This window comes from Aphelocoma coerulescens, chromosome 4, assembly GCF_041296385.1.
Source record: "Aphelocoma coerulescens isolate FSJ_1873_10779 chromosome 4, UR_Acoe_1.0, whole genome shotgun sequence".
In the NCBI taxonomy this organism is placed as follows: Eukaryota; Metazoa; Chordata; class Aves; order Passeriformes; family Corvidae; genus Aphelocoma; species Aphelocoma coerulescens.
The window spans coordinates 50,992,362-51,004,523 of record NC_091017.1 but is presented as its reverse complement, the minus strand read 5'-3'; the positions used below and the strand labels follow the sequence as shown (position 1 = coordinate 51,004,523).

General features: G+C 45.4%; 2 protein-coding genes across 3 annotated transcripts in view; one reads left to right on the top strand and one right to left on the bottom strand.

The window, feature by feature from the left end:
* Positions 1-896, bottom strand: part of PPAT (phosphoribosyl pyrophosphate amidotransferase) — a 47,427-nt gene extending 46,531 nt beyond the window's left edge. The window contains exon 1 of the mRNA XM_069014053.1: positions 543-896. Coding sequence (XP_068870154.1) covers positions 543-670 — 128 coding nt within the window. The 5' untranslated portion in view covers positions 671-896. The remainder of the gene's footprint in view (positions 1-542) is intronic.
* PAICS (phosphoribosylaminoimidazole carboxylase and phosphoribosylaminoimidazolesuccinocarboxamide synthase) overlaps positions 1-11,122 on the top strand; it is a 41,520-nt gene extending 30,398 nt beyond the window's left edge. Inside the window, exons 1-10 of one of the 2 annotated variants that reach the window (XM_069014052.1) lie at positions 945-963; positions 1,244-1,289; positions 1,906-2,103; positions 4,666-4,844; positions 5,519-5,698; positions 5,787-5,900; positions 7,724-7,807; positions 7,911-8,091; positions 9,060-9,218; positions 9,893-11,122. In XM_069014052.1, the coding sequence (XP_068870153.1) occupies positions 949-963; positions 1,244-1,289; positions 1,906-2,103; positions 4,666-4,844; positions 5,519-5,698; positions 5,787-5,900; positions 7,724-7,807; positions 7,911-8,091; positions 9,060-9,218; positions 9,893-10,059 (1,323 nt within the window). In that variant the 5' untranslated portion in view covers positions 945-948 and the 3' untranslated portion in view covers positions 10,060-11,122. Of the gene's footprint in view, positions 1-944; positions 964-1,243; positions 1,290-1,905; positions 2,104-4,665; positions 4,845-5,518; positions 5,699-5,786; positions 5,901-7,723; positions 7,808-7,910; positions 8,092-9,059; positions 9,219-9,892 lie in introns of those variants that run through there. The other variant, XM_069014051.1, reaches the window with a different exon arrangement.
* The last annotated feature ends 1,040 nt before the right edge of the window (positions 11,123-12,162 follow it).

Sequence of the window (12,162 nt, the reverse complement as noted above, 5' to 3'; positions counted from 1 at the left end):
GGGCCTCGCCGCGACTCCGGCAGGAGGTCGCCGCTCGGCGTGGCTGGGACGGGGCGGCGGGCGCATCCCGCTGCGCGGGGCGTACCCTCTGCCGCCCGGGGCTCATCCCGCCGCCCGGGGCGCATCCCCGCCGCCCCGGATACGGCCACGCCGCGGGCTCCGCGCAGGGACGTGCGAACGCCCGGGCCGGTGGCACAGCCCCGGCAGCGAGAGCGGATGCGACTCAAGCGAGATGCAGCCGAGGTCCAAAGGCGTTCCACAGCTGCTCCTTCGGCGGGACTGGCTCGGGAGGCAGGAGGCGGAGGGCTGTTCCTTGTGCTTCACCTCCGGGATGCTGCCAGGGCTCCCCGCCGAGGCGGAGCGGAAGGGACTGTTCGGGACGCTCTCCTCCCCTCCCAGCGCGCTCCCGCCGCCGGAGACCCGGGGCCCTCTAGGCTGCACGTGCCGCCGCAGGGCCCCGAGCAGCCGCCGCGGCCCGGCCCAACACCGAGCCGCGTCCGGCCGGCCCCGTCTGGGCACCTCGGCCCCCGCGCCCCTCTTACCTGTGCTGCAGCCCCACCAGCCCCAGCGTGATCACATGGGGCACGTCCAGCTCCGTGGGCCACGCGCCGGAGGCGATGCAGCCGAACACGCCGCACTCCTCCCGGATGCCCAGCTCCTCCAGCTCCATGGCGCGGGCAGCACGTGGCGGCGCGGCGGCCCCGCTCCCAGTCCCAGTCCCAGTCCCGGCCGCACTCCAGCGGCTCCCGCGCGCTGCTGGCGGCGGCGCGCTCAGCCAACAACGCCGCTCCGCCCGGGGCTCCCGGTGGCCCGCCGGGCGCCTCCCGCCCTCATTTACATGCGGGGGGGCGACACCGCACCCCCGGCCCGCTCTACCGCCTCGCCCGGCCCCGCCTCCTCAGCTTCCACTCTGCCCCGCGACCCCGCGGGGCGCGCCAGGCCGGGGGGATGTTTGCCCGCGGGGTGAGGTTGCGGAGGGCCGGGGGCCGGGCGCGGCGTGGCGCCCGCATTGGCCGGGCAGAGGGCCGGGGCCGTGTTTGCACGGGACGGGGGGGGGGGGGGGGGTGATGCTGCCGTCCGGGGTTCGCCCGGGGGGCTCGGCGGGGCCGCCCCGCGGCGTAGGGCGGCGATTGGCGGGCGGTGTCGCTGCCCGCTGCCCGGGCTGCCCGCCCCTTCCGCCGGCCCCTTCTTACCCCGGCGGCTGAGCCCGCCGCGTGCGCTCAGGCTCTCTCCTGTGCTCTAGGTGCCCGCGCCCGCTCCCGCCGCAGCCATGGCCCCCGCAGCATCAGGTAACCGGGCGGCCGTCGGGGGTGGGTGGGTCGGTCGGTCGGTCGGAGGTGCCGCTCGCCGCTCTTGGGGGTCCGGTGCCCGCTCGGCGGCTTGGGGTGTACGTGCTTGGGAACCAACTTCTTCCCCGTATAGTTTTAATTCCCCCCCCACCCCGTGGGTAGTCGCTCATGCGCGAGGGTGGGCACGGCTGCAGGAGAGGCGGCGAGGGGCAGCTTCAGGAGTAGGATGCTGGGGGCGGCAGCCGCCGCTCGTATTGCAGAGCTCCGGGATTGCCCCGAAGTTTGAAGAAAAGAAAAAAAAAAGAAGTGGCAGGGCTCTTGGCCGCCGCTCTCAGGCGGCAGCTCCCGGCGGTGGGGGGCCGGGGCACCGGAGCGCCGGGCAGAAGCCTTGAGCGGGGCTTTCGGCCTCGCTGCTTGGGGGAACGTGGCCAGATCGGCCCGCGGGTCGGGGCTCAGCGAGCTCCTCGCGGTCAGGGACCGCAGCGCGGGCTCCTGCTGTATCCCCATGGACTCGACGGGGGTGGCTTTGCCTGCGGAAGTAAACAAGCCTTTGCGAGGCAAAACTGACCTTCTTTTTTGTTGTTTGTTTGTTTGGTTTTTTTTTTAATTCCTCTAGACCTGAAACTTGGCAAAAAAGTTAATGAAGGTAAAACGAAAGAAGTGTACGAGCTGCCAGATATCCCGGGATGTGTTCTCATGCAGTCAAAAGACCAAATAACGGCGGGAAATGCAGCCAGGAAGGACCGAATGGAAGGGAAGGCTGCCATTTCCAACACAACAACTAGCTGTGTGTTTCAGCTGCTTCAGGAAGCTGGTAAGTATTTTAAAGGTAGAGTGTATATGTTTATATGTTACAGACACTATTACAAAACAGTAAGACTATTATAAAAGACTTTATCCTGCCTTGAGGCTCTGGTGGTTTTTTAGTCTCTTCTCTGTTAGTTTTTAAGTATGTTTTTCTCTCTGGTACTTTAGAGCTGCGTGAGTGACTTGTCCATTTGGAACATGAGAGTATCTGCAGTAATCTAGTGTTGCAGATAACTGCAATGTTTCTCCTGCTTGTTTGGGCATGCCCCTAATCCCCTCCCCTCTGCTTTTGTTAGTTCTTCCATATCCTACACCTCCTTGCCTGTAACTCCGGGCTGGATGCATCTGCCTTGCTTTACTACATCTGCATGCATAGAACGCACGGCTAGCTAGTGGCACTACCAGACTTTGTCTAGGCTGTGTGAAATCTGTGTACGTAAGCTGAAACATAAAATTAGAGTGTTCCCCCCCCCCCCCCCCCCGCCCCAGTTGTGTGTTGTAGCAGCATAAACTTCCTGTAAGATTTGCCCCTAACACTTGCAAAGGACCACATTGCAAAATACATTTATCAGTCTGTATTGAATGTATCGGGAGCTTAATCCTTACTTTAAAAGATTCAAAGTATTTCTGATGCTAGAAGTGATCTTTCACGGGGCATATAACTAACTTGAGTCACTAAAGTAAGTTTTGCACTCCACTTCCAAAAATGGAGCCAGTAGCTTTGCTTTGAGAAAGCATTTTGAAGTGTCTTTGACTGAGTAGTTTGCAAGTTGCAAAGAGGAATTTGTGCTGGTGGTGAGTCTGCTAACAGTACTAGAATACAAGGCACTAGTAAGCTTAGTTAAGACTACTTACAGCTGTGTGCTCAGTATGCTTTGAAACATTCACACAGACTGCTTCAAGTACCAGCTGAGTTATTCTAGAATTTGTATTATCTGTTATAAGGTGTGGTGATAGCTCTCAAACTGTGGAGTCCTAGCATGTTTAATATGTGGGGAAGAGAAAGATGGTTTCTCTAGAGTTATGTATTTGTCTCAGCCCGTATTTTAACAATTACTTACACAGAAATATGTATCAAGTAATTCAGTGTAATCCTGAGTCACTGGCTTTCTTGGGAAGCCTGCTGTGCATACAGTACTAAGAAGCCTCCTAGGTATTTGACTATATTTGCAGTTGATTAAAACTTCTAGTTTTCATTTAGGAACAATTAGTGAGATGTTTTGCCTAATTCTTGAATGGCAGTATTTAAGATAGCGATCAAAATACTTCATACCATACAGACCGTGCACTTTTAACATGAAGAAGCCATTCTGTTGACCTCTCAAAAATCCATGAGTGGCTTGTACTCATAACTTCCAATGGTGCCATGGAAAAACACGCAGAGTAAACTGCAGCTGCATTTTAAAGCAACTAAAGAACTTTCGGGGTTCTTCTCCAGTTTCCTTATTTGAGTGGTGTAAATGCAGATAGTGGGAATGCCTGATTGTAGAGGTAGTTTGTTTGCCTTGCGCAACTCTTCTTTACCTCCTCTTTCAGATGTGATGATTTACGAAGTTCTGTTAAAGTTTCTCTCTCTGTTATAATAGAGCTAATGTCAGCCCAGCAAAAGCGCACATCTGCACTGATGAAAAATGTCGTAGTGAACCAGACAGGGGCCTTAATGTGCAGCTGACTATTTAAATCCTTCTGCCTTTGAAGGAAATGCACCAAACTTTTGAAGAGTCAGTGTTCATACTACATTTTAAGACTTCTTGTTTCTTCCTTTATGGTTCTGGAAGTGGAATGGAATAGAACTGCTTGGTTTGACTGAGTGTAGCTCCTTTGCCTTCCTGTCCTGGCAGATGCCAATTGGGCTTGGCAGTTGTTTTGCCCTGGCTGGGGAGAAAGGTGGGACTTTCCTCAAGAGTGAAATTGAAGAAAGAGCCATTTTGCACTTGGAGTGCTGATCTGCATGTTGGCTGTCCCTGTTTAATATGGGGTCAGTCATCTACAATTTTGTAGGAACGTTGACTTGTTGCAGCAGGTTTGAGTGCACATGCTTCTGAATCTTATTGTCTTTTGCCTAAAAAATCACCAAGATCTAGTGTCCTAAATAACTTTGTGATGAAAGGGACAGCAAAGCCATTCTCTCTGCCCCATCTGCTTTTATGAAGCAAAGTAATGAAGACTGCTGTGCTCTGTTACTCCTTTGAAAGGCTCCAATTACTGTTTGATCTATAATGAATCTTTCACCAGAGAGTATGGTTAGGTACTTGGTTGCTGCTATTTATTTTTTTTAAACAAACAAAAACGTTGTGAAGGATAGATTACGGCCCTGTGAACAAAATTAGGATTTCTGAGTTACAAGTGAGAGTTGTATGATAAAACTGGCAAAACTAATGACTTGTGGAAGATAACTGTCTTTTGCAAGGCTGGAGTGGGCTTAAAACACCCTGAAGAGATTCAGTGTGTCCCATAAGTCCAGGGAAGAACAAGATTTAGGTGTGCTTTACAAAAGATGTTTGTGACTACTGTTTTAACTGTAGAGTGTGCCTACTAGTGGAACTAAGTTGCCCATCTTTATATTTAGGAATCAAAACTGCTTTTGTCAGGAAACAGAGTGACACAGCATTCATAGCAGCTCACTGTGAAATGATCCCAATTGAATGGGTGTGCAGAAGAATTGCTACTGGCTCCTTCCTCAAGAGAAACCCTGGTGTCAAAGAAGGATATAAGTTTTACCCACCCAAAATTGAGATGTTTTACAAGGTAAGTTTCCTTTCCTGTGATGTTAATCAAACTTAAGCAGAGCTAGAACTCTGTATTATCTCCTTTAAAATGCTGACAGACAAAGCAAGTATGCTAGTGGCTGAGCAATCCTTTCAGTATTACTAGTTGGCCACCCTAATGTTTTCTTGCATTCTTGTCCAGCAGCTGTTTTGTCCAAAGTGCATACAATACTGGCTTACAGCACAATCAAAGAATTATAAGCACAGCTGTACTTGAAAATAGAAAAATGTAGGTATAAGGGCTTTTTTGGCATAAGCTTAATGCATCAATTGAAACAGATGTGTTTATATAGTTGAAGAAATTAAAATAAACTACTTGCATGGTGAGGGTAAGTAGCTAGCTAGTCATTTAGGATTCGGAACTCCTTTGGGAATGTGTGCTGAAAGATATATCTGGTGAATTGTAATCTAAAAAAAAAAAAAGTGTTGTTTGTGGTATACCCTGTCACTCTTAAAGATGGTCAGGTGTTACAGCAAGTGTTTTCAATGTTACTGTCATTTTTTTAATGCTAATCATAAAATACTAGTTTGAAGCCTGTATTTGTTACTTGAAAAAAAAAAAAACCCACACAAAACCTTGTATCATTTAATGGTTATTTTCCTCTTATAGCAAGCTTAAATTACATGATGTATTTGTTCTGGTTTTCTTAACAGGATGATGCTAATAATGATCCACAGTGGTCTGAGGAGCAAATAATTGAAGCAAAATTCTGTTTTGCTGGACTTACTATTGGCCAGACTGAAGTGGATATTATGTCTCGTTCTACTCAAGCCATTTTTGAGATCCTGGAAAAAGCATGGCAGCCCCAAAACTGTACTCTTGTAGACCTGAAGGTATAAGCATTAATTTCTCATGATCTGGTTTTGACAGGAAAAATACCACTGTGTAATTACTAAAATAGGATTCTTACTGTCTTTTTAGATTGAATTTGGTGTTAATGTGCTGACAAAAGAAATTGTTCTTGCTGATGTCATTGACAATGATTCATGGAGACTGTGGCCAGGAGGAGACAGAAGCCAGCAGAAGGACAAACAGGTGGTGCTTTAATCTTTACCTTCTAAGTGAGCAGGGGAGAAGAATGAAAAAAATAAACCCTACAGTTTTACATCTGCTTTCAGAGTGGCTTTTCTAGATAGTCTTATCTTGTTACAGAGTAGTTTGTATGGTACCTCATGTCCAAGCCTGTTCTCATTAAATAGTTTATCTGGTTTATGGTAGAAAAAAAATCCTGTGTCTATCTTCAGCTGGAATACCCAACAGCACTATTGACTGGAGCCATCATAATGAAGTGTGGGGTTTCCAGGAATGGCTGGGATTTCTGACTTGTGCAGATAATAATAAAATAGTTGGATAACAGATCAGTGACAAGAATAGAAGCTTTGATTCCCAGGTCTGCCTCCAAGTTTCTCAGTTTATTCAGAGGGGTATCCTCTACTAGTAGAGATCTGGTGATACTTGGGAGGCAACTGCAGTGAGGATGCTGTTCTTTGTTATTTATTTATTTATTTATTTAACCATGAATTCAATAATGTTGCCTCCAAAAGTGTTACTAATAGACTGGGCTCACATATGAGGCCTGCAAACAAGGCTGAAACAGAACTTGTCCGATATTTAAACTTACAGCATTTATATTTCTCAAATATCTCTGAATTACCAGATGAGTAGTTATGAAAGAGCTGGTTTTGGGAATGCTGCTGCCAGGAGTTTGTCATGGTTGTTAAGACTAGTCAGAGACCCTGTGAGAGAAAGCGTTGTAAGCCACAGGGGAAGATTTCAAGGTGTTTGTGGGAGGAAGAGTATTAATTTTAAATTGGGAAGCAGAATTGCTCTGTTGTTTACTTGACCTGAATTATGCAGTAGCATGCTTGAGTGAATTCCTCTTGACAGTCCCCTAAAATAAGGTACATGGTAACATCATGTAGAACCTAGGTTGGCTAGTACAGTGCTACTGCAGGCAATCATGTCATTATAAATCCAATTTTAAAGAAGTTGTATGTTTTTTCTTAAATTTTCCCTATGGAAAGCTTCCAAAACCTTAATACCCTTGTGGCTGAAAGTCTTTTGTGTTGTAAATGGCCATAAATTGCAATGTAGAAGGTTGTTTATTCCTGGAATTTCTAGAAACTGTGTAAATATTTCATTTAGGGTATAATAATAATTCTTATTAATTATGGTAGCAAAATTAGTCTTTTGTGTACCCATACCACATTAACTTCATCTGCTGGTTTTGGCTGGGGTAGGGTTATTTTTCCTGACAATGGCCAGTGTAGGGCTGTGTTTTGGATTTGTGCTGAACACAAGGTTGATAATAAAAAGATGTTTCTGTTATTGCTGAGCAGGGCTTACATAGAGCTAAGGCCTTTTCTGCTTTTGGTACTGCTACACTGGTGAGGAAGTTGGGGGGGGATGCATGGGAGACTGGGAGGAGACACAGCTGGGACAGGTGACCCCAGCTGACCAAAGGTGTACTCCAGACCTTGTGATATCATGCTCAGTTTATAACGTGGGGGGGGAGGAGGAAGCAGTGGTGGGGAGATGGGAGACATTTAGAGCTGATGGTGGTTGTCTTCCCAAGTCACCATTACGTGTGATGGGGCCCTGCTGTCCGGGAGATGGCTGAACACCTGCCTGCCTGTGGGAGGCAGTGAATGAATGCCTTGTTTTGTTCTGCTTGTGTGTGCAGCTTTTGCTTTGCCTAGTAAACTCTCTTTTGTTGCAACCCCTGAGTTTTCTCACTTTCACCTTTCAGATTCTCTCCCTGATCTCTGGTGGGGGAGTGAGTGAGAGGCTGTGTGGGGCTTGGCTGCTGGCTGGGGTTAAACCACAACACTTCACTGCTTTTATTTTCCTCTTTTCAGTCCTATCGGGACCTGAAAGAAGTGACTCCTGAAGCACTGCAAATGGTTAAGAGAAACTTTGAATGGGTTTCAGAAAGAGTGGAGGTACCTGTTTTTATGAACAACACATCTAGACTTTGATAACTGAATGCCTTCAGTCCTGTTGACTGCTTTTATTTCCCTCCTCCCTCTCCACTCTTTTCCCTAGTTGCTTCTAAAAACAAAGAGCCAAGGTAGAGTTGTGGTGTTAATGGGATCTTCTTCTGACCTCAGTCACTGTGAAAAAATAAAAAAGGCATGTGCAACCTTTGGAATTCCTTGTGAATTAAGAGTGACCTCTGCTCACAAAGGGCCAGATGAAACCCTGAGGATCAAAGCAGAATATGAAGGTAAATGCCAAGAAATACTGATTTGGATTGACACAGCATCATGTTTCAGAATGACTTGGCAACTTAAAAGATTTATGTGGGATTTTTCCATTCTTTGTTAAACAGAACACCAAGCTGTTAAAATTTTGTTTCATGCTTGCTAGTAGCATGACTGCTCTAAGTAATTTTGGAGCAGTGTATTGTCCTACTGCCCAGCCACAACTTCCATTACTTGGAAGTCTAACCTCTGCTTTTATCCCAGTACTAGAACTGCTTTGCCCAAGCCTTGATCATGTTAATAGATTTATTGTAGCATCTTGCTGGTGATGCCAGCCTTTCTGAAACTAGAACAACAGTTTCTCTAGCTGACTCAATATTCTTATGTGTTATATTAGGCAGATGTTGCTCCCACTGTGTTCTTCTGTTTGATGAAAATGTTCTTGCTTATTACTTTAGATGCCACGAGAAGAAGATACTTGCTTTAAATTACTCTTTGCCAAGAAAGCTTAACATCTCTTCAAAATTGTTTATAGCCTAGCAGAGGAGATATAGGAATTATTTATTTTTGTGGGAGTATACACATTCTACACATACCATTCTACCTGGTGAAACTACGAATGTGGTAACCATAGTTAAAACATTCACCTTGAGGTGAACTGCTTCAGATTTAAGGAGAGCAACACTTAAAGATGCCAGAGGTTTAATGGCTATGTTCTCTACAAAGCTAAGCAGCACCTCTTCCTCTGATGTTGAGACTTCCCTTCAGAGTAAGAAATCCAAATTTCAGCTATGCTAAACTGGGATTTAAGGATGTAAGATTTCTTAGATGATATTTCTGTAAAGGAGGAAGTTGGATACAAAATTTTAGTGCAGTGTAATGAATTTGAAGAGGTAACTGCAAACATAGTTGTGAACTCAAAGTTCCCATGAAAGCAAGTTGTAGAGAACAAGGTGGATTGCTTATCTCTGAATGTCTTCCTTCCCACCAGGAGATGGAATCCCAACAGTGTTTGTTGCAGTAGCTGGCAGAAGCAATGGTTTGGGGCCAGTAATGTCTGGTAACACTGCTTACCCAGTTGTCAACTGCCCTCCACTCTCAGCTGACTGGGGTACTCAGGATGTGTGGTCCTCCCTCAGACTACCCAGTGGTAAGATGATCTTCACCTTATGCTCTTGTTCTGATCTAGTTCTGTTTTGTTGTTGTTGTTCTAGTGTACACACACGGGGCAAAGCATTGGAAAAGCAGCTGGATCAGTACCAAGCAAAGTCTGTGGAATTAAGTCACATACAGTCTTTGATTTCTTAATGGCAGAAAGCCCAATAGTGCAAAGAATAAGTGGGAGCAATCTTTAAAAAAAGTAAACCTTGGCTTATCCTTGCTAAATGTTTCATTTTGAAATTAAAAATAATATTAATGGGAATTTAGATGATTTAATTTTGATGCATTTTCCTTATGATCAAAGATCAAATAGTATCTTTCTCAACAATCAGTGTAGGTAAGACCTCAACTCTTAACTATTAATTCAGGACATTTTTACCTGTATGATTTTTAATTTTGTTAGTAACTTGAGTAGAGGCCCAGAAGTCTGTTCCCTCTGTATAAGGGAGTCATTTGCATGATGATAAACCATGGCTTTTGGTTTAAAGTGCCACAGAGCAGTCATATTAGAAGTAATGGAAAATGTGATGCTTTAGTGGCTTTAAAACTGGATCATGTAGCTCCTGGAGGTTAAAACAAGCCTTGTCTTAAATTATTCTTCAGAGAAAATGTTTTGTTTGACTATAAACTATGCTTTAGTAAGTGGCATTCTCTTCTCTGCAGGTCTTAGCTGTCCTACTACTCTGTCACCTGAAGCAGCTGCCCAGTTTGCGGCCCAGATATTTGGGTTAAACAACCATTTAGTGTGGGCCAAACTGCGATCAAATCTGTTGAACACCTGGATCTCCTTGAAGCAGGCTGACAAAAAACTTAGAGAATGCTCCTTGTAAGTCACACTAACAAGTAACTATTATTAGTTACGCAGTGATAATGGCGTGTGCGTATTCATTCATATTAGGATTTACCCTTGGATGAGCTCAAAAAGTCCTGCATCATTTCTTGCAGAAGAAAGCATTGTTAGAGCAGAAGAGGAAGTCTGTTGTGTAGTCATCCTTCCCTTGTGTATTTTTTTAATATAAGAACTAAATAGAGATGGGGAAGTAGTATTTTAGGTATGTCTTTCTGTTGCTCCAGAATGGTGCTGTTCTGCTTTTAGTCTATCCTGTTAACTACTATGTCAAGAGAATGATTTGGTGTGATCTAAATAGAATTCAACTAGTCTTCTGCATTTCTGTAACAGTAACATTCTCCCATAGTATTATTGTATGTCTTGAACCTTATTAACTGAACTGGACTGCTGCCTAAAGCCAGTGTTGATGCTGTTCCTGCTTGCAATGATGGCATGCTTTCTTTAGCAATAAAATGGCAACATATGCTGTATTAATAGGAAAAGAGTGTGGAAAAATGTTTAAAGAGCCTGAAATAAATACATGCCTTATTTTAAAAAATGTATATACATACACGTATCTTTTTAAAAAATGTGTGTGTATATTTACCCCATTGATATCTTTGGGAATGATGTGATGAAATTGACACCAATTTGCTTGTTCATAACAAGCTATAAATACAAATGGCTTGAGTGGCCTGTAACTTGGCTTGTTGCCTGTTTGCTCTAACTCTTGCCTAGTCCAGGCTTTGTCCTTTTAAACACTAGGCAGATCTACCTTCAGTAGTCCTATAGGGCCTGTGTGGTGATGTTGGACTGTCTTCATACACTTCAATAACTGTAGCTATTCTATGTCTGTATTTCCTCACTCTGTTTCTGTGGAAATTTTACTGAACTGAACAGGGGAACAAATAATAAAGCAACAAACCACTGGGGGGAAATCTAAGCATGACTTTGTCTTTGCACACACCAGTCTCCTGAGTAGGTAAGATTCTAACAAATATGCAATTACTCAAAATATGTAACACCTATGCTTTTACAATTATAAATAAACTATTGAATGCAAATCTGCTTCATGGAGATTTATTAAGTACACTCAAAAGTAGCTAACAGCTGTGGTATGTATCTTCAGGACCTCAAATTAGGTAATAATCTTGTAATAAGCTTATGCACTAAAACCTGGTGAAAATTAGGTGACAGTCTTCTGAAAGATACTCTGCTACTTGATTGTCTCAGGAGTGTTGCTTTGTTCCTGAAGTACTCCTCTGTGATGGTGTGGTAGGTCAGGCTTACCTTGTAGTGTAACTGGATTAAATGCTGCTGCTGGCCTTCTTCACAGGCACTGACCACATCTTATGTGTATCTGTATAGAAGAGCTCTAAGCAGTGTTCTCTTGGATGCAAGGGCTTAAAATTGGTCAAAGCTTACCCTAAAGTAAAAGAACTGTAACTCTTAAGCTCTAGGGCTTAAGAATTAGGGCTTCTAATGAATCTCTAAATGAAATATCAATAATTGTGAGGATTAGTGAAGAACAAAGAAGCTGAAATTCCTTTGTGGCAGGATCTGGATGAGGGCATTTAGTCTAGCAGCAAATTTGCAAATAACATCAAGTTGGGTTGGCATGTTGATCTGCTGGAGGGTAGGGAGGGCTCTGCAGAGGGATCTGGATAGGCTGGATTGATGGGCTAGGGCCAGTGGTATGAGGTTCAGCAAGACCAAGTGCTGGCTCCTGTATTTTGGCCATGCTAACCTCAGGCAGCACTACAAGCTGGGGGCAGAATGGCTGGAAAGCTAGCCAGTGGAAAAGGACCTGTGGGTGCTGGTCAACAGCAGCTGGACATGAGCCAGCTGTGCCCAGGTGGCCAAGAAGGCCAGTGGCATCCTGGCCTATCAGCAATGGTGTAAGCAGTAGTAAGGCTGGGGAAGCACTGGTGTGGCTGCAGCTTGAAGGCTGTGTCCAGTTCTGGGCCCCTCGCTTTTAAAAAGGACATGGAGATACTGGCACATGTCCGGTGGAGGGCAACAAGGCTCATGAAGGGTCTAGAAAACGTGTCCTGTGAGGAACAGCTGAGGGAGCTGGGTTTGTTTACCCTGGAGAAGGCTCAGG